The sequence below is a fragment of the Eretmochelys imbricata genome, chromosome 6 (assembly GCF_965152235.1).
Source record: "Eretmochelys imbricata isolate rEreImb1 chromosome 6, rEreImb1.hap1, whole genome shotgun sequence".
NCBI classification, from domain to species: Eukaryota; Metazoa; Chordata; order Testudines; family Cheloniidae; genus Eretmochelys; species Eretmochelys imbricata.
The window spans coordinates 14,371,997-14,397,582 of record NC_135577.1 but is presented as its reverse complement, the minus strand read 5'-3'; the positions used below and the strand labels follow the sequence as shown (position 1 = coordinate 14,397,582).

The following is a 25,586-nucleotide window of genomic DNA, read 5'->3' as shown; positions in this document are numbered from 1 at the left end:
AAACTTTTTCATCATCATGTCCACCGAGAGCTTATTAAAATGGTCAGAAGCTAATACCGTTTATGGAGAGATGGGTCAATTACACTAAATTGATCGCCTCAGGTCCTGGAAGTGTAACCTCCCTGGAATTTGCATTTTTGTTTTGTTGCCGGAGCCAGGGTGATTATTTTGAACCAGCACGCATAATCTCCAAAGTGCATTACCTTGTTCCGCACAGGGGAATTAAAGAAATTACTAGCAGAGAATTCCCTATGAGGGAATATACAGAGACAGAGACTAATTATTTGATTTGTAACTGCAAAACTGCACAGAAGATACATTTTAAATTCAGAACTGTTGTTCCAGTGACAATATTAGTATCAGTCAAATATTACTATAATTTCTACTAATGTCAGACCTACAAATCCACCTTTCTTTCTATAGCCCACACACCCTCTGCCCAGACCTTGGAGACCAGGACAGAGACATCTTGACTGGATGCACCTCAATACCATGGGGAAACAGCGAAAGAATATGGACAGAATAAACATGTTTTAAACTGAAACTGCTATCACCGCCACAGGTTACGAAACAGGCTCTCCCATAGGATAGAATAATTCCCTGTGCTGCAGGAATGATTGGAATATTCTGACCTGTGGCATGCAGGACATGAGACTATCTGGTAATCATGACCTTTTCTGGCCTTAAAATCTATGGACCTGTATACAGACTTAATTTCCTGTTTAAAAATAATGCAAAGAGAAGCCTCTGTGTTCAGAACTGTTTGGGTGAATGCAGAGTGGAATAAAAGAAAATTAAAACCAGTTGCTAAAGACAGAAAAGAATATTTTGAAAATCCACCCATTCACCATATAGAGAGGGCACTTCATTTCAGATCTGTCACAACCCTCCTGACATATCTATTTCTACTCCTGGATCCCCTGCCATTCCAGTCCTGTCCATCTCATCTCTAATCTGCAGGATTCCCACACATGCCCCCAGCTCTGCATCAAATCCTAATTTGCATCCCCTTGATTTCCATTACATTAAATATGTAGGATATGTGCACACACAAACACACATACACACACAATCTCTACCAACACACTTTAGTTGAGAGGATAGATAGCCTAGCATTTAGGGGACCTGTGGCAGGGCAGGGAGGCTAGCCGTAGTGGGGGCAAAGACACAATTGGAGACTGGGGACTGGCTAGAGCAACATTTCGGGTGCTAGCCTGTTAGAAGAGGTGGGTTCATGTCTCTGCCCCCCGTCAGTGAGATTTTGACAGTCAATAGTATTTACATTTCTAAGTGCCCCAAAACCTTTTTGAAAATGATATTGGAGCAACATACCCTACGAAGGGTGTGACACCCGAAGAAGTTGTTGACTGATGTGTGCAGGCAGCAGCAGAGGGCGCCAGAGAGCTACCTCCGCCTGCAGCACCAACTCCAGATTGCAAGGGGCTCCAACACTGTGAGAACAGGAGCCACATAAGGAACTTAGCTAACAAGACCTGACCTGTAATAACCCCTCTAATTGTTTGCCTGGAGCCCCTGGAATTGCAGTCATAGCCTGTCCACACAGCTCTGCTGATGCCCCTCAATCCTGTTGTGCTAGAGCCCCCCCCACCCCTATGTTTCAGTCTAACCCCCCCACCACACCTCACACAGCTCTGCTAAAGTCTTTTCCATAAAATATTCCATGCGTAAGTGCACTGAATTCGTTTCAGCTGAGAAAGCCTTAGGTGCAATGTAATGGAACTCATGGGCAGAACTGTTGATACACGGTGAGCTTTGTGTACTGAAGGGGGGCTGGTTTTTCCTGCAATCTCCATCCTAAAGAAAGTCTAAAGTCCCCAGGTCATTTCCTTCCCAGAAGCGCTTTAGTCTGCTCTGTGGTTCCAAGCTCACTGTGGACCAATGCTGAGCAAGGAAGCACCGCGTGGACTGAGTGTACTGCCACTCCATGCATCTGACGAAGTTGGTTATAGCCCACGAAAGCGTATGCCCAAATAAATATGTTAGTCTCTAAGGTGCCACAGGACTCCTCATTGTTTTTGTGTGTACTGAATTTCTCTGCTCCCACACTACCCTTGTGCATTTGAGAGGCATCACACAGATGAGGGAATGTGTAGCAAAGCGTGTTCGGGGACAGGAGTGGGAGTGTGTGTTATGGCGTTGGGCCCTATAGAGATAGTGTAATGAACCTGCTGGCTCGTGGTCTGGTCCCAACTCCCACCCCACTCCAGCATTAGCTGGAGGGAAAGGATGGGGCCACAGCTCATCCTGGGAGGGGATCTGGTTCGTGTATGTCCACCAGAGGGCGTTGTCTCTGCCCATTTTCCTCATCCTGACAGTGGAGGTGTCCGTGTGAATAGGCAAGGCGGTGACAGCCAGAGGGCAGGAGAGGATGAGGGTCAGCCAGGGAGCTGCTGAGAATGAGGAGGAGAGGCAGCAGACTGGAAGGCACCCATGGAAGGACAAGTAGCAGGCAGCCTGAGAGCAGGGCCAGAGGCTGGGGACGGGAAGTTGTAAGCATAGCATTAAAGCACCTGAGGCTCTCAGAAGGCGAAGTGTTTAATGGGGACCCACCAAGGGACGGAGAACCCCCCAAGAGCCTAGTGCTTGGACGGCCCACCGCGCTGACCTCTGTGGTCATGGTACACGGAGCTCACTAGAAGGGACTGGTAAACTCGCAGCAACACCCTCCAGTGGGGACAGTAGATTCGATCGCAGAAAAGGAAGAGCTGGACTGTTCCTTGCATCGTGCAGGCCCCGATTGTGCCTGTTAGGCACAGCCAGGCTAGATCCTTACAGGTATTTAGGTGCCTAAATCACATTGAAATCAATGGGGCCCAGATATGAGATCAGTAGACCTATTAACTTCAGTGGGACTTACAGCAGGCCCATAGAGAACAGCACCTTCTCCCGTCCAGGTCCAGCCATCTCTGCTGCCTTCTGAGAGGAAAGGGGAATATGACCCTATTCCCCCCCGCCCCCCGCTTCCTCCTCCCTTTTAGGGGACAGCTCGCAGCCAAAAGAGGATGAGCAGGGATCGATGTTTGGACTCAGGAAAGCAAAGAGAATGCAGTCGTGCATGGTATCTGTGCAGGGGCGCTTCGGTGGACACTTTCCTTGCACTGTCTCCTTAAACCTGCACATTCAAGCAAGGACAATGTGACCATTTGCAGGCAACTCCTCCCCTAGAAACTGAGCTGTGCGCAAATCCCAAGGCCTAGAAAACTTTTCCTGCAACAAAACTATGTGTCATAATTGCTTAAAGGACCCAAGACCTTCAGCACCAAAGCATAGGCCCTTGAGCGCATAATAACGCCATTTGCTGGTCTCCGTAATAGATTTTTATCTTCCCTACGGACCAGCCACTAGACGGGGGCAGGGCGCATTTATCTCATATGTTACATTCACTCCAAGTTTTCCCTGTGCAAAACGCTCCCAGAGAACTTTTTGTTTGCTGGAATCTTGGTGTTTCCAGGTTTAATGGCATATTTCTCTTTCAGAACCTCTTCACACAGAGAGTTTCAAAGGCTGGAGTGAGGAGGCATAAATGACCAATCATGGAAAAAGCTATTTGTTTTGGCTCCAGGCTACTGTAGAAAAGGTTTGCCTGTTTAGCTATACCAGTACAGCTACACCGGCAAACCCGCCTAGCGTAGCCTCAGTTTATGCGAGCAAAGGAGCATTTTTGCCTCTATAACTTATATCCATTCCCCAAAAGAAATAGCTAAATCAGCAAACGCACTTGTTTGTTTTTTGGGTTTTTTTGCCATCATACCTACATCTCCATTAGGGGCTGGGTTACACTAGAAACTTAGATCGACCCAGTTTGTGACTCAGGGGTGTGATATTTTCACACAGGTGATGTAGTTAAGCCAACCTAAGTCCCCAAGTAGGCAGCACTAGCTAGCACCTCTCAAGGAGGTGGATTACCTCTACCGACAAGAGAACACCTCCCGTCAGCATTGAGAGCTGTGGCGGTTCAATACAAGACAGGACACGGCTTTAGGCAAGCAAGCAGGCTGGTCTGCTGATGGGATTGCCCCTGTCAGCTTTTCCACCTCTCTTATTTCTCTCCCCCCTGCGCATTACATACTCCGACCGCAAAAGGCATCAACAAAGGAAATAATATGACTTTGATTAATATTCTTATTTACCAGCCTCTATATACTACAACCCTTGTTCTCAGGCCTTGAGCCCAGGCCAAGGAAGCTTCCCACGGTTCATGTCCTTTGGTCGACTTCCCATGGTCCATGTCCTTGGACGGAGCAGTGTGTGCATCGCTCCTACACAACAGTCAGGGTGTGCCCTGAATGTTTCCAGGTGCATGAACTCTACATGAACCCTTCAGAGAGCCTCTACGCTGAAGGGCTACAGAGGTGCCACTATAACAGTCCAAGTGTAGACAGGACCGATGGATTTTGCTGCTATAGAAATGTTGTTAAAAAAAATCACACGCCTAACCCACATCGCTACACTGACAAAAAGTTTCGAGCATACACCTGGCCTCAAGCTGGTCAAATACCAAAACCCTAATTTATGAGAGCTTTAATAAATAAAAGTGCCACTGTCAGCCGGCTCTGATTCGTATGGCCATAGTATGGAAGTTACCCAAAGGAGGCTGTGCATTGGTGATCCTTAGCTCAGATCCTCTGCGGGTGCAAATTGGCACAGGAGTCACACCTGCAGTGGCTCTGGCCTGTTGGCTTCAACGGGACCACTCCAATTTACACCACCCAGAAGCTCCAAATGACCAGTGTCAGTTACACCAGCAAAGAATCTGGTGTAGAGACTTTGATGAGGCTTCTATGCTTCACACCACCTAAGGATCTGGCCCACTGACTTCAGTGGATCAAAGCTGAGTTATGCCAGCTGGGGATCTGGCCCCTTTGAATTACATAGTGTTTATGGCCAATGTACATTAGCAGGAGATCTGAGCAATTAACTTGAATAGAGCATTTCTTATTTACACCTGGTCCATTGGCATGAATAGGGTTAAGCTGACCCAGACGAGCTAGGGATCCAGCTGTCATGTGGCTGAGTGGGGAAAAACAGTGATGTTTAAAGAATGCTAATATGAGTTTGATTCCCATTAGCACTCACTCCCTTTATGGGTTTGGGTCGGAGGTGGGGGACGAAGGTTAGAAGAGTGAAGCTGCTCACTGGAGTCAAGCTTTTCAAAAGCGAATAATGATTTTGGGTACCTAGCTTGAAGCACCTCAAAAGGACTGGACTTTCAGAGACCGCTGAGCACCCACATCTCACGGATTGGATCACAGAAACCTCTTTAGAATCTGCCAACTTATGTGCCGAGACTACTTCTGCCCCTGCTTTCCTGCCCTGGCAGCTTGGGACTTCAGTGCCCTGCCTGGTTTGAGCCAGACCTGCTAGCCTGATGCAAACCCAGACCCAGGTCTGAACCATGTCCCCTAACAGCTGTAGGTTTTCCTGGAATCAGCTTAAGAAATGTTCCTGTCTTTAACACTCAGATGCTCAACTCCCAATGGGGTCCAAACCCAGAATAAATCCATTTTACCCTGTATAATGCTTACACAGGGTAAACTCACAGATTGTTCGCCCTCTTTAACACTGATAGAGAGATATGCACAGCTGTTTGACCCCTCCCCCGGTACTAATACATACTCTGGGTTAATTAATAAGTAAAACGTGATTTTATTAAGTACAGAAAGTAGGATTTAAGTGGTTTCAAGTAGTAACAGACCGAACAAAGTGAATTACCCAGTAAAATAAAATAAAACATGCAGATCTATCTCTAATAAAGTAATAGAACTGAATACAGATAAAACCCTCACCCTCATTGGTGTTCCATTAAACTTCCTTTTACAGACTAGTCTCCCTCTAGTTTGGTCCAGCAATCACTCACACCCCCTGTAGTTATTGTCCTCTGTTCCAGATTCTTTCAGGTATGCTTGGGGGTGGAGAGGCTACCTCTTGAGCCAGCTAAAAACAAAATGGAGGGGTCTCCCAGGGATTTTTATAGACGTTCTCCTCTGGGTGGACACCCCTCCCACTCCCTGTTCAGAATCCAGTTACAAAATGGAGTTTTGGAGTCACATTGGCAAGACACATGTCCCTGCACGACTGAGTTCCTTACCAGCCAAACCACATTCCTGGAGAAGCTCAGATGTGGATTGGCATCCCCAAGTTCTATTGTCTGTTAAGTGCTTCTTGATTGGGCACTTAACTTGCACATTCCTTACTCCACAAGCTGACCAAACGCTCTACTAGGCTACTTAAAATCAAGCAAGTACACAGCCAATATTCATAACTTCAACTACAAAAATAATAGATGCATACAAATAGAAGGAATATTTCCAGTAGATCATAACCTTTGTAGAGATATGTTACATGGCCTATGTAGCATAAAACATATTCCAGTTAGGTCATATTTACACTCATAAGCATATTTCTAGAAAGCATTATGGGGTGTAATGTCACACCCTCCTCCTGAACATACTGCCAGAGACTTGGATACTGTCCATGGCAGAGGCAGTACATGTAAAATCCCTGTTGGTTTCTGGTCACAACCCCTTTTAGTACCTTTAAACCATAGGAGGTCATTCATAGGTGTTCTAGCAAGGTTTGGGGTTCCTGGTCCCCGGATGCCTGAAAACAAGTTGGGATGTAATATTGCTAACAGAATGCAGACAGCAATATCTGTTAAAGTATAGTTGTCTTGGCATTCAGCCTTGAGGCAGTGTGCCTCAGTTTCCCCTTCCACACAGCAGCGTAGGCCTGTTATGCTTTTGTTGCGGTGCCAAGGTTCCAGCCTGTTTATAGGTATAAGCTGAAAAGCAACATGCTTGTGGGACTGTCTTGCCACCATTCCTAGCATGAACAAAAGTGTTTTTTTTCCACAAAGCAGGTGTGTCCCACAGGTTTAAAGGATTTACCACTAGCATGAGCTCCTTTGTCTTGACCCAGAGAGGAAGTAGCAAAAGACACAAGATTAACAGGAAATCTTCAGCGGACAGGTTTTGTTCACACAATTTAGCTTGTTTAGTGTCTATTGCATTTCCCAGTTCCTTTGTGTACCCTGGTAGGGGCTCTGATGCAGATTCTCCTGCCTCTTTGGAGAAGACTTTTAATTCAGACCTGTGTTTGCGGCTTTGGCAAGGAAAGGGGCACTGCAACCATGCCTGCCCTCAGCCGCTCCCTTTTGTGAAGCTTCCCAAGTGCAGAGTTTTTCTCCCACCAGCCATGAAGAGACAGTGTTATTTTTAAAAAGGGTAACAGGAATAACATTCTTTAATGGAGTGCTTTGGATCGGAAAGATCCCCTCAGTTACCCCACTTTCTGCTCCCAACAGGTCAGCTGGGTGGGCGCTCCCCTCCAGGCGATCTGACCCTCAGTCTTTCCTTAAAATGTGATTCACAAGGGAGGGGTCTGGCATTTTAAATGCAGATTTTTCACCCTCCTCCGGGGAAAAAGCCCCCCTAAAAAAAGTGGGCAGAACCTCCACCAGTTTCCATGTGTACCTTAGCTAAAGGGGTGTCAAGGTTCCTCCCCCACTCTGAACTCTAGGGTACAGATGTGGGGACCTGCATGAAAAACCTCCTAAGCTTATCTTTACCAGCTTAGGTCAAAACTTCCCCAAGGTACAAAGTATTCCACCCGTGGTCCTTGGAATGGCCGCTACCACCACCAAACTAATACTGGTTACTGGGGAAGAGCTGTTTGGACGCGTCTTTCCCCCCAAATACTTCCCAAAACCCTGCACCCCACTTCCTGGACAAGGTTTGGTAAAAAGCCTCACCAATTTGCCTAGGTGACTACAGACCCAGACCCTTGGATCTTAAGAACAATGAACAATCCTCCCAACACTTGCACCCCCCCCTTTCCTGGGAAATGTTGGATAAAAAGCCTCACCAATTTGCATAGGTGACCACAGACCCAAACCCTTGGATCTGAGAACAATGAAAAAACATTCAGTTTTTTACAAGAAGACTTTTAATAGAAAATAGAAGTAAATAGAAATGAAGAAATCCCCCCTGTAAAATCAGGATGGTAGATATCTTACAGGGTAATTAGATTCAAAAACCATAGAGAACCCCTCTAGGCAAAACCTTAAGTTACAAAAAAGATACACAGACAGAAATAGTTATTCTATTCAGCACAATTCTTTTCTCAGCCATTTAAAGAAATCATAATCTAACACATACCTAGCTAGATTACTTACTAAAAGTTCTAAGACTCCATTCCTGGTCTATCCCTGGCAAAAGCAGCATGCAGACAGACACAGACCCTTTGTTTCTCTCCCTCCTCCCAGCTTTTGAAAGTATCTTGTCTCCTCATTGGTCATTTTGGTCAGGTGCCAGCGAGGTTACCTTTAGCTTCTTAACCCTTTACAGGTGAGAGGAGCTTTCCCCTGGCCAGGAGGAATTTCAAAGGGGTTTACCCTTCCCCTTATATTTATGACACGCCCCCCAAATCTCAGCTAGGGTGAAACACTGGCTGGGATTTCTTCCTGGAGCTCTAGGAAAAACAGAGTTAATAAGACACATGCATCTCTAAATATACTACCAAGTACATAAAGACTAACAATATTTTCCACATCTTAAGGACGATTTTAACCAGTTGATTCTGGGAAACTTTCACGGGAGAGTGCATCAGCCACTTTGTTAGAAGCTCCTGAGATGTGTTGGATGTCGAAATCAAAATCTTGAAGAGCTAAACTCCACCGAAGAAGTTTTTTGTTAGTTTCTTTGACGGTGTGAAGCCATTTTAGTGCAGCATGGTCGGTTTGCAGGTGGAAACGCCGTCCCCAAACATATGGGCGTAGCTTTTCCAGAGCGTAGACAATGGCATAACATTCTTTTTCAGTGACTGACCAGTTGCTTTCCCTCTCAGACAGTTTTTTGCTGAGAAACACTACAGGGTGGAATTCTTGATCAGGTCCTTTTTGCATTAAAACTGCTCCCACACCACGCTCGGATGCATCTGTGGTTACTAGGAACGGTTTGTCAAAGTCTGGGGCCCTTAGTACAGGGTCAGACATGAGTGTCGCTTTAAGCTTGTTAAAGGCCTTCTGACACTTCACGGTCCACTGAACAGCGTTTGGCTGTTTCTTTTTGGTTAGGTCTGTCAGTGGGGCAGCGATTTGGCTGTAGTGCGGTACAAATCGTCTGTAATAACCGGCCAAGCCTAAGAAGGATTGAACCTGTTTCTTTGACTTTGGGACAGGCCACTTTTGGATAGCATCCACTTTGGCCTGTAGGGGGCTGATAGTTCCTTGACCCACCTGGTGTCCAAGGTAAGTCACTCTGTTTAGGCCTATTTGACACTTCTTAGCCTTAACAGTTAGTCCTGCCTCCCTTATGCGCTCAAGGACTTTTTGTAGATGTTCCAGGTGGTCTGCCCAGGAATCCGAAAATATGGCCACATCGTCAAGGTAGGCGACTGCATATTCTCCTAATCCCGCTAGGAGACCATCTACAAGTCTTTGGAAAGTGGCGGGTGCATTTCGCAGCCCGAAAGGGAGTACATTAAATTCATACAGCCCGAGATGTGTGATGAAGGCTGACCTTTCCTTGGCAGATTCATCTAGCGGTACCTGCCAGTACCCCTTTGTTAAGTCCAAGGTAGAGATGAACTGGGCCCGTCCCAGTTTCTCTAACAGTTCATCTGTGCGTGGCATTGGATAGTTGTCTGGGCGAGTTACAGCATTTAGCTTACGGTAGTCCACGCAAAAACGTATTTCCCCATCTGGTTTGGGAACTAGAACCACTGGAGATGCCCATGCACTTTCAGAGGGGCGGATTACACCCATCTGTAACATATCCTGGATCTCCCGTTCTATAGCAGTTTTAGCTTGAGGAGACACCCGGTAAGGTTGGACCCTAATTGGGTGAGCATTACCTGTGTCAATGGAGTGGTATGCCCGTTCAGTCAGTCCTGGGGTGGCTGAGAACGTTGGCGCATAGCTAGTGCACAGCTCCTGGATCTGCTGTCGCTGCATACGCCCAAGGGTCATGGAGAGGTTCACCTCTTCCACACCACCAGCACATTTCCCTTCGTAGTAGACACCTTCAGGCCACTCAGCATCATCTTCTCCCTGGGCTGTAAACTGACAAACCTTTAATTCTCTGGAATAAAAGGGCTTTAGAGAATTAATATGGTACACCTTAGGCTTTCGGTTGGAGGTGGGGAATGCTATGAGATAATTAACAGCTCCCAGGCGCTCCTGGACCGTGAATGGCCCTTCCCACAATGCTTCCATTTTATGGGCCTGGAGCGCCCTTAAGACCATGACCTGGTCTCCTACTTTGAAGGAACGCTCTCTGGCATGTTTATCATACCAGGCTTTTTGCTCTTTTTGAGCATCCTGTAAGTTTTCTTTAGCAAGGGCTAAAGAGGTTCGGAGGGTGTTTTGTAGGTTGGTTACAAAGTCCAGAATGTTAGTTCCTGGAGAAGGTGTAAATCCCTCCCATTGCTGCTTCACCAACTGCAATGGCCCCTTAACCTCACGGCCATATACAAGTTCAAATGGGGAAAACCCTAAACTGGGATGTGGTACAGCTCTGTAGGCAAAGAGCAACTGCTGCAACACTAGGTCCCAATCATTGGAGTGCTCATTTACGAATTTACGTATCATGGCCCCCAAAGTTCCATTAAACTTCTCCACCATGCCATTTGTTTGATGGTGGTAAGGAGTGGCAACCAAGTGATTTACCCCATGAGCTTCCCAAAGGTTTTTCATAGTTCCTGCCAGGAAATTAGTCCCTGCATCTGTGAGGATGTCGGAGGGCCAACCTACCCTGGCAAAAATGTCTGCTAGTGCCTGGCATACACTTTTAGCCCTGGTGTTGCTTAGAGCTACTGCTTCCGGCCATCGGGTGGCAAAATCCATGAAAGTCAGTATGTACTGCTTTCCTCTGGCTGTCTTTTTCGGAAAAGGACCCAGAATATCCACAGCTACTCGCTGAAATGGAACTTCAATGATGGGGAGTGGTTGTAGAGGGGCTTTGACCTGGTCTTGGGGTTTTCCCACTCTTTGGCACACCTCACAAGACTGGACATAGGTAGAAACATCCTTGCCCATTCCCTCCCAGTGGAATGACCCCCCCAAACGGTCTTTGGTCCTGTTCACCCCAGCATGGCCACTAGGGTGATCGTGGGCTAAGCTCAAGAGCTTGGCCCGGTATTTAGTTGGAACTACCAACTGTCTCTGAGGATGCCAGTCTTCCTGGTGTCCACCAGAAAGAGTTTCCTTGTATAAAAGTCCTCTTTCTACAACAAACCTGGATCGATTAGAAGAGCTGAGAGGCGGTGGGTTGCTCCGTGCCGCTGTCCAAGCTCTCTGGAGGCTTTCATCTGCTTCCTGTTCGGTCTGGAACTGTTCCCTTGATGCTGGAGACATCAGTCCCTCATTGGATTGTGGACCTAGGCTTGGTCCCTCTGGAAGCAATATAGGGGATGGAGCTGTTTCTGTTGACTGTGAACCGCTCTCCGCTGGTGCACTAGGTTGGGATTCAGGCTCCGGCTGAGCCTCTTGTGTAGGGTTATCGGCTGCTGCCAGTTCAGGTTCGGTGGGGCCCTCTGGTGTTGAGGTTGCAAGTACTGGATTCAGTGCTGGCACGGGGTCTGGTGTTGGTTGTTCGGCTGGTTCTGGTTCTGGGACTGGTTCCGTCTGGGTCTCTGGGACTGGATCCACTACTGCTGTTGCAGACATTGGCCTGGGGTCCGGGTCCATCACCTCTGACTGGGTCCTGATAGAAGTTTCCGGAACAGAGCTAGGCCTCACGGCTTGTTTAGCCTGGCTGCGGGTGACCGTTCCCACCCTCTTGGCCTGCTTCACATGATTGGCCAAGTCTTCCCCCAACAGCATGGGGATGGGATAATCATCATAGACTGCAAAAGTCCACATTCCTGACCAGCCCTTGTACTGGACAGGCAACTTGGCTGTAGGCAAATTGAAAGAGTTGGACTTGAAGGGTTGAATCGTCACTTGGATCTCTGGGTTGATTAAATTGGGGTCCACTAAGGAAGCATGGATAGCTGACACTTGTGCTCCGGTGTCCCTCCACGCGGTGACCTTCTTCCCGCCCACACTCACAGTTTCCCTCCGCTCCAAGGGTATCTGGGAAGTATCTGGGCCTGTGGACCTCTGGTGTGATTCCGGTGCAATGAACTGTAATCTGTTGGGGTTCTTGGGGCAGTTGGCCTTTACATGCCCCAGCTCGTTACATTTAAAACATCGTCCAGCTGACGGGTCACTGGGGCGAGGAGGGTTGCTGGAGAACGGGGTGGCAGGACGATAAGGGGTCTGGAGGGTTCTTTGGGAGGTAGGTGGGGCCTTGGGCGGCCCCCAGTAATAGGGTGTGGTCTGGGGTGGTCCCTTCTGGTCTCTGCTCCAACTGCGACCAGTTTTCTTCTTCTCTGCCACCTCCACCCATCTGGCTCCAATCTCTCCTGCCTCGATTACAGTTTTGGGTTTCCCATCTAGGATGTATCTTTCTATTTCCTCAGGAACACCCTCTAAGAATTGTTCCATTTGCATTAGGAAGGGCAAATTTACTGGAGATTCAACACTTGCTCCTGATATCCAGGCATCCCAATGTTTCACAATGTGGTAGGCATGTCGGGTAAATGACATGTCTGGTTTCCACCTTAGGGCTCTGAACCTCCGACGAGACTGCTCGGGTGTTATCCCCATTCTGACTCTCGCCTTGGATTTAAACAGTTCATACTTGTTCATGTGTTCTTTAGGCATTTCAGCTGCCACCTCAGCTAAGGGTCCACTGAGCTGCGGCCTCAGCTCTACCATGTATTGGTCAGTAGAGATGTTGTACCCAAGGCAGGCCCTTTCGAAGTTTTCTAGGAAGGCCTCAGTATCATCGCCTGCCTTGTAGGTGGGGAACTTTCTGGGATGGGAAGTGGTACTTGGAGAAGGATTACTAGGGTTTGTTGGGATATTCTGCTGAGCCTTTATCTTCTCCATCTCCTCCACATACTTCCTCTCTTTTTCCTTCTCCTCCAGTTCTTTGTCCCTCGCTTCCATAGCTCTCCTGTGAGCAGCCGCTTGGTGTTGTTCTGCCTCCCTTTCTTGTTCCTTCTTCAGCCGCATGAGTTCTATCTGTCTTTCATGTTCCCTTTGTCTTTCCTCAGCCTGAAATTTGGCTAATTCCAGCTGTAGTCGAGCTGAGGATTTGGTCATTCTAACCTCTCTGTTTTTAACTAACTTTACACCCGAGGTTTAGAAATAAACAAACAAAACTTGGCTGTAAAATTTTGCTGTGCTGGAATAGAATACCTATTCTCTGATAGTGATTGTCAGCCTACAGAAAAAGACAATTCCCTTGTCTCTGCTCTGGGCCCAACTTAAAGCAAAAAACCTCCAACTACTTGGAAACCTGCTTACCCAGCCCAAAGAAAAAGCAAATGGGTAGAACACACACCCCTTATTTACTCTTAGGAAGAAAAGAAAAAAAAACCTCTGGGTTGGAAGACTGTGAATTTCCCTGCAGGAGTTAAGTACCCTGCCTCCAGGCAAAGAAAACCTGCAATTCACAAGATAATCCCCTTTTGTCTCTGCTTGGCCACAAAGCAGACAAAACAATCTGCTTTCAGTTTCAACTGCTTTCTGGACTTCCTTTCCAAAGGAAAAAATAATTTCTTTTTAAAATCTGTATTTCTAGTTCAAAAAATCTCAACTGGATCTCAAAATGATTTCAGGTTAATCCCACCACTATGCCACCATGTCAAGGTTCCTCCCCCACTCTGAACTCTAGGGTACAGATGTGGGGACCTGCATGAAAAACCTCCTAAGCTTATCTTTACCAGCTTAGGTCAAAACTTCCCCAAGGTACAAAGTATTCCACCCGTGGTCCTTGGAATGGCCGCTACCACCACCAAACTAATACTGGTTACTGGGGAAGAGCTGTTTGGACGCGTCTTTCCCCCCAAATACTTCCCAAAACCCTGCACCCCACTTCCTGGACAAGGTTTGGTAAAAAGCCTCACCAATTTGCCTAGGTGACTACAGACCCAGACCCTTGGATCTTAAGAACAATGAACAATCCTCCCAACACTTGCACCCCCCCCTTTCCTGGGAAATGTTGGATAAAAAGCCTCACCAATTTGCATAGGTGACCACAGACCCAAACCCTTGGATCTGAGAACAATGAAAAAACATTCAGTTTTTTACAAGAAGACTTTTAATAGAAAATAGAAGTAAATAGAAATGAAGAAATCCCCCCTGTAAAATCAGGATGGTAGATATCTTACAGGGTAATTAGATTCAAAAACCATAGAGAACCCCTCTAGGCAAAACCTTAAGTTACAAAAAAGATACACAGACAGAAATAGTTATTCTATTCAGCACAATTCTTTTCTCAGCCATTTAAAGAAATCATAATCTAACACATACCTAGCTAGATTACTTACTAAAAGTTCTAAGACTCCATTCCTGGTCTATCCCTGGCAAAAGCAGCATGCAGACAGACACAGACCCTTTGTTTCTCTCCCTCCTCCCAGCTTTTGAAAGTATCTTGTCTCCTCATTGGTCATTTTGGTCAGGTGCCAGCGAGGTTACCTTTAGCTTCTTAACCCTTTACAGGTGAGAGGAGCTTTCCCCTGGCCAGGAGGAATTTCAAAGGGGTTTACCCTTCCCCTTATATTTATGACAAGGGGCAAGGACTTTCTAACCTCCCACCAGTTCCAATTCTACCATTTTATCTGGCAACAAATCCTTCTCCTGGATCAGGTCCCTCTTGACCACAGAAAAGTCTGCATCCGTGTCCCTCAATCCCAGGAGAACTTTCCCATTCAGTTTAACAGCATGCACGTGCTCACTACTCGGTTGTGGAGAAGCCCCTTTAAAAATCTAGTGTGGAAAAAGGCAGCATGGCTCTGAGAAGCAGAAGGTTTATGTGATCCTGCTGCCTGTTCCCACTCAGCAAAGGACATTTTGGACTCACAATCCGAGCACCTCTTGGGCTCCTCTGCGCGTACAGATGACTTGGGACGACTAACAGAAGGATGGGGAGGTGAACACCCCACCTCCTCTTTCCCTGATGTAAAACAGTGATTCTGCTTCCCCCAACCCTGTGTCCCTCTGCCCCGGTTTCTATTTAACTGCAGTTTGCGACCGCTCAAAAGTGTCTGCAACTTCAGCCAATCCACTCACTGCATCCACCTTTTTGTCGCAAAAATACAGATTTACATCATCACTGCACATATTCCGGAATTATTCCTGAGTAACCAAATCACACATTTCCTCCAAGCTTGTAATGCCTTTTCCCCTCACCCACTTATCTAACAAATCTTGCATTTCATTTACATGAGCGACATTACTCAATCCATATTGCCTCTTAAGACTCCTGAATTTAATCCTGTAGGTTTCAGGTGTAATCTGAAACTGTTTCTGTCATAAATATAAAGGGAAGGGTAAACCTCTTTAAAATCCCTCCTGGCCAGACAAAACAAATCTTCTCACCTGTAAAGGTTAAGAAGCTAAAGGTAACCTCACTGGCACCTGACCAAAATGACCAATGAGGAGACAAGATACTTTCAAAAGCTGGGAGGAGGGAGAAAAACAAAGGGTCTGTGGCTGTCTGGGTGACGCTTTTGCCAGGGACAGAACAGGAATGGAGTCTTAGAATTTAGTAAGTAATCTAGCTAGGTATGTGTTAGATTATGATTTCTTTAAATGGCTGAGAAAAGAGCTGTGCTGAATAGAATGACTATTCCTGTCTGTATGTCTTTTTTGTAACTTAAGGTTTTGCCTAGAGAGATTCTCTATGTTTTGAATCTAATTACCCTGTAAGGTATTTACCATCCTGATTTTACAGAGGTGATTCTTTTTTACTTCTATTAAAAGCCTTCTTGTAAGGAAACTGAATGTTTTTTCATTGTTCTAAGATCCCAGGGTTTGGGTCTGTGGTCACCTATGCAAATTGGTGAGGAATTTTACCAAACCTTCCCCAGGAAGTGGGGTGCAATGGTTGGGAGGATTTTGGGGGGAAAGACGTGTCCAAACTACATTTTCTCAGGAACCCAGATAAAGTTTGGTGGTGGCAGTGGAAGTCCAGGGGCAAAGGGTAAAATAGTTTGTACCTTGGGGAAGTTTTAACCTAAAGTGGTAAAAGTAAGCTTAGGAGGTTTTCATGCAGGTCCCCACATCTGTACCCTAGAGTTCAGAGTGGGGAAGGAACCTTGACAGTTTCAAACCCAGTTCCTTAAATTTACCATAGTTTGAAGCATCATTAATACGCATCTTATTGAATACGTTGAGAGGTCTTCCAGTCAATTTTGCTACCAATGTGGTAATTTTTGATCGTCAGGAATTGTATGGAGAGTGCACAGTCTCTCAAAGGTGCGGAGATATTCAGCAGTGTCACTGGATTCATCATACCATGGACATAGTCATTTCCATTTGTGTATTTCTGGGAAAGTGGGGCATCTCCTGGAGGGTTTTGTCTCTTCCGCTCCACAACAGCCAGTTCATGCTTCTGGGCCTCAATCTGGTCTGTATTTCTCTGTCTCTTAACTCCAGGGCTCATTGTAAGTGGCCGCCTCAGCTTCCTTAGCCCTTCTGTGCGCAGTTGCCTCAGCTTCTTTGATCTTCAATTGAAATTCCCGGTCCTTTGCCTTCTCTTCTGTTTCCAGACTGGCTGGATCGAGTTCAGCAGCTGCCTCACTGGTCGTCATTTTCCAGCTTTTTTCTGCTGGACCACACCCCTCTGCAGTTTACTGAAAGTGAAATTCACTGAGATCAGGGGCTTCTTAGTTAACAGAGACTTTACCAGTGCCTAGTGTTCAGCCTTTCTGGGCAGTCTGCAACTTCTGCAGTTTTAGCTTCTTTTGATCTTCACTCTAACTTATTTTGCTTATTTTTCTGTCCCTATTTCCCTTACCCGAAATAAGCAATCAGACAGTAACAAACCAGGAGTCCCTTTGTCTGTTCTCCTGCCACCACACCCAAGACTCACTTAAAATCACTACCAATGTCTCAAAGCAGTCAGCTGTGCACAGGCCCTGCTCAGCTACGCCACTGTGACAGGTTGGATCCCAGAGACCCCCTTTGGGACTGCCACCCGATGTGCTGACACTGCCTCTGAGCCTGTTTTCCCGTCTAGCCTAAGCTTCAGTACCTTGCCTTCAGTATCTTGCCTTGTTTGAGCCACACACGCTTGCCAGCTGCGAACACAGATCCAAGTCTGAACCACATCCCCCACAAGGTGCAGGCTTAACTGAAACAGCTGAAAAAGTGCTCCTGACTCCAGCAGTCAGATACCCAGCTCACATTGGGGTCCAAAACCCCCAAATAAATCCATTTTACCTCGTATAAAGCTTATACGCGGTAAACTCATAAATTGTTCACCCTCTATAAAACGGATAGAGAGATATGCACAGTTTTATGCCCCCAACCAGGTATTAATACATACTCTGAGGTATTTAATAAGTAAAAAGTGTTTTTATTAGATACAAAAAGTAGGATTTAAGTGGTTCCAAGTAATAACAGACAGAACAAAGTAAATTACCAAACAAAATAAAATAAAACACACAAGTCTAAGCCTCATACAGGAGAAAAACAAATGCAGGTAAAGCTCACCCTCAGATATGTTCCAATAAGCCTCTTTTACAGACTAGACTTCATCCTAGTCTGCATCCAGCAATCACTCAAACCCCTGTAGTTACTGTCCTTTAGTCCAGTTTCTTTCAGGCATCTCCTTGGGGATAAAGCCAATATTCATAACTTTGAGTACAAAAATGATACATGCATCCAAATGGGATGAATATATCCTGTAGATCATAAGCTTTGCAGAGATATCTTACGTGGCATATCTAGCATAAAACTTATTCCACTTTTTTCATATTTACAACCATAAGCATATTTCCATAAACAATTACTGGGTGCAACGTCACACTCTTTTTCACGGACTGTAAGTTATAGGAACTAAATAAAATTAACACAAGAATTGGGAGGGAGCTGGCCTACTTGGAGATACTTTGCTGCAGCATCTGCAGAGATCTTCAAAAAGAAAAGGAGTACTTGTGGCACCTTAGAGACTAACAAATTTATTTGAGGATAAGCTTTTGTGAGCTACAGCTCACTTCATTAGATGCTGTAGCTCACGAAAGCTTATGGTGAAATAAATTTGTTAGTCTCTAAGGTGCCACAAGTACTCCTTTTCCTTTTGCGCATACAGACTAACATGACTGGTACTCTGAAACCCGCAGAGATCTTGAGTGTTAACCACCAGTTTGGGGAATATCCTCCTTTTTGCAGCCTGCCCTGACCTTGGCATTTTCAGTGAGGACTTCCCCAAGCACCTCCGGGTCACAGGAGGCAGAGAAGGCAGGTGGAGGATTTATGAGCATGACTCTTTGAGGAAGTAGGGGCTTAGTGTTTCCGGAACACAGACCTGGAATGAAAGAGTTGGGAGTTTCTGAATACAGAGATTGATGTTTGTTTCTACTGGTGTTCAGGGAAGCAGGACTTTGCGTACATTCTTTGTAACCCCTCCCCCACAGATTATAGCAAAGAATATCAGTGCCTTGGATTATCAATTTTTCCTCCTAATGCAATCAACACTGCAATGCCTCACAGGTTGGCACCACTTAGGAGAAGGGGGCACCGACATGCCCCAGAGCACTGATAATACCAGCCAAGCCTCCACACCTGTCGGGGATAATTTCTCCTACTGTAGTAAAGAAGGGAAGAGTCATCACTGGGCCTGCCATGGATCTCCTGGGGCGGAGGTGATGATCACAATCTCCTTGTCCATCTGCAGCCATGGATCAATGCATGGGCCCATCCCGATGGTGACCTCACCCTTTTCTGTCAATCAAACACGACTGTCAGTCAGTACCAGACCTTTGGTGTTATTAGGATATTTTCCAGATGGTGGCTTTGAGATACCAGGGTCCAACCCAGACTAATCAGCAGCTGTATCACACCTGCCTGCAACCTTGCAATGACTTGCTGAATTGGCTTCCACCCGGGCCACTCACAAACCACCATCTAACATGCAAATCACACTCTGAGCATGTGTCTGTAACTGCAGCCTGGCCAGGAATAGTTGGGTTACACTCAGGCTCTCACCACCATTGGTTATACTGCAGGGTGATCCCAATACACTCCCCAGTCTTTGATTTCCCTCCCGAAATGTATGTCCTGTGATCCCCAGTCCTCTCCTGGACAATACAAATTACATTGTCCATTATTTCTTTATCAGCACGAACATGCATACAACTCTCAGACATTTGTATTGAAACACAATGGATTAGATAAAACAATAAAACAAAGTTCATTGAACACAAAGATAGATTTTAAGTGAGTGCAAATGAGAAGGCATAGAAGACAGACATGGTTAAAAGAAAAATAAAGCTAGAATGCAAATTGTGCCTAAGTTAACAAATGAGGAGAAATTCAAAGCAAATGTTTCCTCACTACATGCTCTCAGCACTCTTACTGACCTAATTTCTTAGGTCAGTACACACCCCCTGTCCAATGGCTGCTTCCTTTCTCCCTTCAGATGCAGTGAATCAATGGGCTGAGAGAGAGAGAGCAAGTGATTCCTTGGGATGTCTACCCCTTCTTTTTATAATCCTCTGTGTAGAAGGATGTTCCCTGCTGCTTTTTCCTCACCTTCTGGGCTTCCTTTGTTTCCCTTCCTGCTTGATGACTCTGGTTACTGTTTAGATACAAAATTAAGCAGAGCACACATTTCTTTGTTTGAGACAGACCAGTTTGCAAGCCTCAGTTTGGAACATGTATTAATAACAAGATACAGTGTCATCTTATAACTTCACATACATTATCAAAATTGTATTAATATTAAGATGAGAGAATGACTATTTCTGTTGACTCATAGATTTATTTAGCATCTTACAGCTGACCTCTGTGTGCAGATAATATGCATGCAAGAGGGATAGTTTTGTGAACTGCAGAAGTCCGTAGCATGCTGTGGTCTCCTCAGCTCCTCTGGTCATCATGTGGTCTCCTTCAAGAGAAAGGAGTGAACCTGTCTTTCCTACTTTGGGGAGTAACCAAGCAAGGGAAGGACATAGGATACCTTGGGTGATTCACACTCTATAAATAGCTAGATAATCTGGAGTACTCTTACATGTCCTGCAGGTTTTACATTCCACCTATTGGGGCCAGGACAATGAGGTGATTCTGAAACCAGGAATGACTGAGAAGGTATCAGCGACAGCTGGGAACAATTGGTACATTTCACCTGTATCTGACTTTCTGTTACTTTGATTCCAAATTTGTTGCTAAGGCTGTTTGAAGATTTTTCTTGAGAAGTTTTTTGTATGGCAAATTGGATTTTCCATTCAACTATTTTTTCCATGAAATAATCTTTTCCTTGGAAATTATAAGATTTCCATCAACATACCAAACTCTCCTCCTCCATAAACCATGGCTCTGGGACTCAGGTGATATTCCAGGACAGTTCAGCAAGAGGAGAGACCATCATGCATGCGGGGGGATATAATCCAGACTAGGAGCCTGGCCCATGGAAGAGATTGGTGGTGCGTGGTATCTGAGGCACCTCCATGGTATTTCAATTACCAAAAAGATTTCGGTCTCCACAAAAAACAACAACAACAGAAAAACCCTTTGTGGATCAGCTCTACACAGTACCTGGCTTGCACTGAAAACAGCAGTATAAAATATACGCCTAACCTCATACACTGTAACTCTGGTAGAAATTACATCATTGAATAACACAGTAGAAAGAGAAGGTCAAATTAATCACCAGGGCACCAATTAACCGAGGGTAGCTTTGGTTCACTGAACATATTAATAGGTGTTGTGTCTCTCTGAGCTCAGGTATTCCCATTTGCTTCAGGAATCGTGTCCCATAGATCACATATTTCAGTGTAAAATTTCCTGAATGCTCCCAGATGGCAGCTTCTGTCGTTGGAGAAAAGCCACCACATCTCTCTCTCTCTTCTCAGCAGGTATGTGCTATTGTCCTGAATTACAGTCACACGTACACACTCAGACACCATGGGGATTAGCAGGTATAAAATTGAAAACGTCCAGCACTTAAAGCCTTAGTCACAGCTCCTACCCCTTTGGCTGAAGGAGCGACATCCTTCGTTGGAAAAAATAGACAATTACATAGTCACTGAAGCCAGGGCTTCCCATTATGTCTCTGGGTTTTCGTACAGTCTCAAGTAAATGCCCAAAAGCTTAATTAGCACAGTGAGCAACTTTATCCCAAACCGACATGCCAAGCCACAGAGCTCCCCTTGCCCAAAGAGGGTAGAGTGACACTCCTTTACTCTCACCCCTTCTTCTGAGAAGGAATAATCTCTTCAGATGGATTCTCTCACAGCAGAGTCACAAATCACTGTTTTCTGTTTGGATTAGTGAACAGGAGTGTTTGTGTGGGGGTCATGATTAACCTGCATGTCATTGTATTTGCACAGTGCCTGCATTTTATGGATCACCTGGAATGACCAGCTGTGAACATCTGGCTCTGTGGACTAAGCCCTTCCCTGAGTGGGTACTGATGCCCATTAAGAAACTGATCTCCATTTATCTTCACTTACTTCATTACAGAGAAGGGACAGGTTTTCCACACCATCCACCTGCCCACATCGCTGTAGCAGCCTGATCTCTGTTCAGAGGAGATGGAAGAGGGAAATCACTCGGAGGTGACTGAGTTCTTTCTCTCAGGACTCACAAATCGTCCAGAGCTGCAGGTCCCCCTGTTCGGGGTGTTCCTTCTGATTTATGGTATCACTCTTTTGGGGAATGGGGGGATGATCTTGTTAATCACGATTGATCCCCGACTCCACACCCCCATGTACTTTTTCCTCAGGAATTTGTCTTTCTGTGACCTCTGCCTTTCCTCAATAATTTCCCCTAAGATGCTGCTGAATTTCTTAGCCGAGAGGAAAAGCATTTCTTACACTGCCTGCGCTGTGCAAATGTATCTCTCTTTCGTTTTTGGGGAAGCTGAGTGCCTCTTGCTGGCTGTGATGGCATATGACCGTTATGTGGCAATCTGTAACCCGCTACTCTATACGGTCACCATGTCCAGGCACCTTTGTAAACAGCTGGTGGCTGGGGCATACGCTGTGGGGGTGGTGGATTCAATGATATACATGTGTTGTACATTTCGGCTGTCATTCTGCAGCTCCAACATCATCAATCATTTCTTCTGTGACATCCCCCCACTGTTGGTGCTCTCCTGCTCTGACACCCACATCAATGAGATTGTGATTTTTGTTTTAATGTCCTGCATTACAGTGATCAGCTTTATGACTGTCCTCCTCTCCTATGTCTATATCACCTCCACCATCCTGCAGATCTGCTCTGCCAAGGGCCGACACAAAGCCTTCTCCACCTGCACTTTCCACTTGACCGCTGTGGTCCTGTTTTATGGCACCCTCCTCTTCATGTATTTACGTCCCATCTCCAGCTATTCCATGGATAAAGACAAAGTGGCCTCGGTGTTTTACATGCTGGTGATCCCCATGTTGAACCCCCTCATCTACAGTCTGAGGAACATGGAGGTGAAGGATGCCCTGAGGAAAGCAATGAATAAACTGCTAACCAATTCTTGAATCTGTTTCATTCAGTACTGGTTTAGTGGTGGGGAGTGGAACCAGGTGAATTTAATTCCCAGTCCATTAGAAAATAATTTCGGAGAGCCCCTGGTAAATAAACACTCGTCTTTCTCATGTTCTGTCCCACTTTCTAGAAGAATGAAAAAGCTGTGGAAAGAGGTGCAGCCAGTTAAAATGGATCTCAGCATCTTCTCTGCTGCTGAGATAACGTCCTTGGCTTTAATCTCTCCTCATATGGGACCTGTTCCAAACCCCTTATCATTTTAGTCGTCCTTCTTTGAACCTTTTCTAATGCCAGTGTATCTTTTCTGAGATGAGGAGACCACATTTGTACACAGTATTCAAGATGTGGGCATACCATGGATTTCTGTACGGGCAAAAAGATATTCTCCATCTTATTCTCTGTCCCTTTTTAATGATTCCTAACATCCTGTTTGCTTTTTTGACTGCCACTGCACACTGTGTGGACGACTTCAGAGAACTATCCACAATGACTCCAAGATCTTTTTCCTGATTAGCTGTAGCTAATTTAGTCCCCATCATATTGTATGTATAGTTGGGGTTATTTTTCCAATGTGCATTACTTTACATTTCTCCACATTACATTTCATTTGCCATTTTGTTGCCCAAGTTTTGTGAATTCTTTTTGAAGTTCTTCACAGTCTGTTTTCGGCTTAACTATTTTGAGCAATTTAGTATCACCTGAAACTTTGCCACCTCTCTGTTTACACCTTTCTCCAGATCATTTATGAATAAGATGAATAGGATTGGTCTTCGGACTGACCCTTGGGGAACACCACCAGTTACCCCTCCCCATTTTGAAAATTTACCATTTATTCCTACTCTTTGTTCCCTGTCTTTTAACCAGTTCTCAATCCATGAAAGGATCTTTCCTCCTTTCCCATGACAACTTAATTATCCCTTTCATCTGTTTTGTAATCAAGTCTATTGCTATAGGACATTATATCTCATTGGCTTAGCCAGTCCCCTTGTTGTTCTGCAGTTCTTCACTGGTGACTCTTTACCAGGTTAATGAAGAGATTCACTGAGCAAGAACCTCAGGACAGAGATCATAGAATCATAGAATATCAGGGTTGGAAGGGACCCCTGAAGGTCATCTAGTCCAACCCCCTGCTCAAAGCAGGACCAATTCCCAGTTAAATCATCCCAGCCAGAGCTTTGTCAAGCCTGACCTTAAAAACCTCTAAGGAAGGAGATTCTACCACCTCCCTAGGTAACGCATTCCAGTGTTTCACCACCCTCTTAGTGAAAAAGTTTTTCCTAATATCCAATCTAAACCTCCCCCACTGCAACTTGAGACCATTACTCCTCGTTCTGTCATCTGCTACCATTGAGAACAGTCTAGAGCCATCCTCTTTGGAACCCCCTTCCAGGTAGTTGAAAGCAGCTATCAAATCCCCCCTCATTCTTCTCTTCTGCAGGCTAAACAATCCCAGCTCCCTCAGCCTCTCCTCATAAGTCATGTGTTCTAGACCCCTAATCATTTTTGTTGCCCTTCGCTGGACTCTTTCCAATTTATCCACATCCTTCTTGTAGTGTGGGGCCCAAAACTGGACACAGTACTCCAGATGAGGCCTCACCAATGTCGAATAGAGGGGAACGATCACGTCGTTGATGACTATGAAAATGTAGGAGATGAGGATAACAAGGACGGAGATGATTTCCACGGAGCTTCCATAGTTATAGAGAAGGAGTTGATTGAGGGAAGTGTCAGAGCACAGGAACTTAAGTAGCTGTCAGGATTCCCTCCCCACTCTGAACTCTAGGGTACAGATGTGGGGACCCGCATGAAAACCCCCAAAGCTTATTTTTACCAGCTTAGGTTAAAACTTCCCCAAGGCACAAATTCTCCCTTGTACCTTGGATTAGGTAAACGCTGCCACCACCAAGTGATTCAACAAACATTTAGGGAGGGCCACTTGGAGCCCTATCTTCCCCCTAATATCCCCCAAAGCCCTACACCCCCTTTCCTGGGGTGGCTTGAGAATAAACAAGATGACCACAGACCAACCTTGGGTTTTTTAGGACACTAAAATAAAAACCAATCAGATTCTTAAAAAAACCAGAACTTTATTGGAAAGAAAAAAGGAAAGAGAAGTTCCTCCATAAAATTAGAATGGAAGATAATCTCACAGGGCAATCAGATTCAAAACACAGAGGATTTTCCTCTAGGCAAAACCTTAAAGTTAAAAAAAGTAAAAAAAAAACATAACCAGGAATACATCTTCCTCTCAACACAGAGACAATCACAAGCCAAAACAAAAGATAATCTAATGCATCCCCTTGCTAGTGCTTACTAATTCTATTGGAGTTGAACTGCTAGCTTTCTTGATCTGACTCCAGCAAGAGCCACACGGAACAGACAGAACAAATCCTCCCCCCACCCACCCCCCGCCAGACTGGAAAGTATCTTGTCCCCTTATTGGTCATTTTGGTCAGGTGCCAGCCACGTAACTTGAGCTTCTTAACCCTTTACAGGTAAGAGGATTTTGTGCCTCTGGCCAGGGGGGGATTTTACAGTACTGTATACATAAAGGTGGTTACCCTTCCCTTTATATTTCTGACAGGAGCCGAGGTGGGTCTTTCCACCCCCTTTCCTCCCTGTGACTGGGGGGTGTTAACAGGCCACTTGCACCTTGAATTGTCCCTTGAAATGTGTGTACTACTTACACTAAACAATCTGTTCCACCTTGTATTTACCTGTGATATTCTGAGTTATTTTCCCAGACCTAAAGAAGAACTCTGTGTCAGCTCAAAAACTTGCCTCTGTCACCAACAAAAGTTGGTCCAGGAAAAGCTATTACCTCCTCCACCTTATCTCTGTACAGTTCTGGTCAGTTATTGTACCAGCATCCCTTTGCTCTCAATGGCTAAGGTCATGTCTACACTAGAGAGCTTAAAGCAGCACAGATGTACTAATGCAGCTGCGCCGCTGTATGATCGCTCATGAAGCCGTTCTGTGCTGATGTGAGAAAGCTCGCCTGTTGGCCGAATAAAACCACCTCCATAAGTGA

At 45.6% G+C, this 25,586-nt stretch overlaps 1 protein-coding gene across 1 annotated transcript; it reads left to right on the top strand.

Moving 5' to 3' along the window:
* The first annotated feature begins 21,609 nt into the window (after positions 1-21,609).
* Positions 21,610-22,548, top strand: LOC144266382 (olfactory receptor 5W2-like). The gene has a single exon (XM_077819838.1). The coding sequence runs from the start codon at positions 21,610-21,612 to the stop codon at positions 22,546-22,548; it is 939 nt and encodes a 312-aa protein (XP_077675964.1).
* Positions 22,549-25,586: the final 3,038 nt, after the last annotated feature.

Excerpts from the sequence above, each read along its gene's own strand:
- LOC144266382 (XM_077819838.1), top strand. The coding sequence starts at position 21,610 with ATGGAAGAGGGAAATCACTCGGAGGTGACTGAGTTCTTTCTCTCAGGA.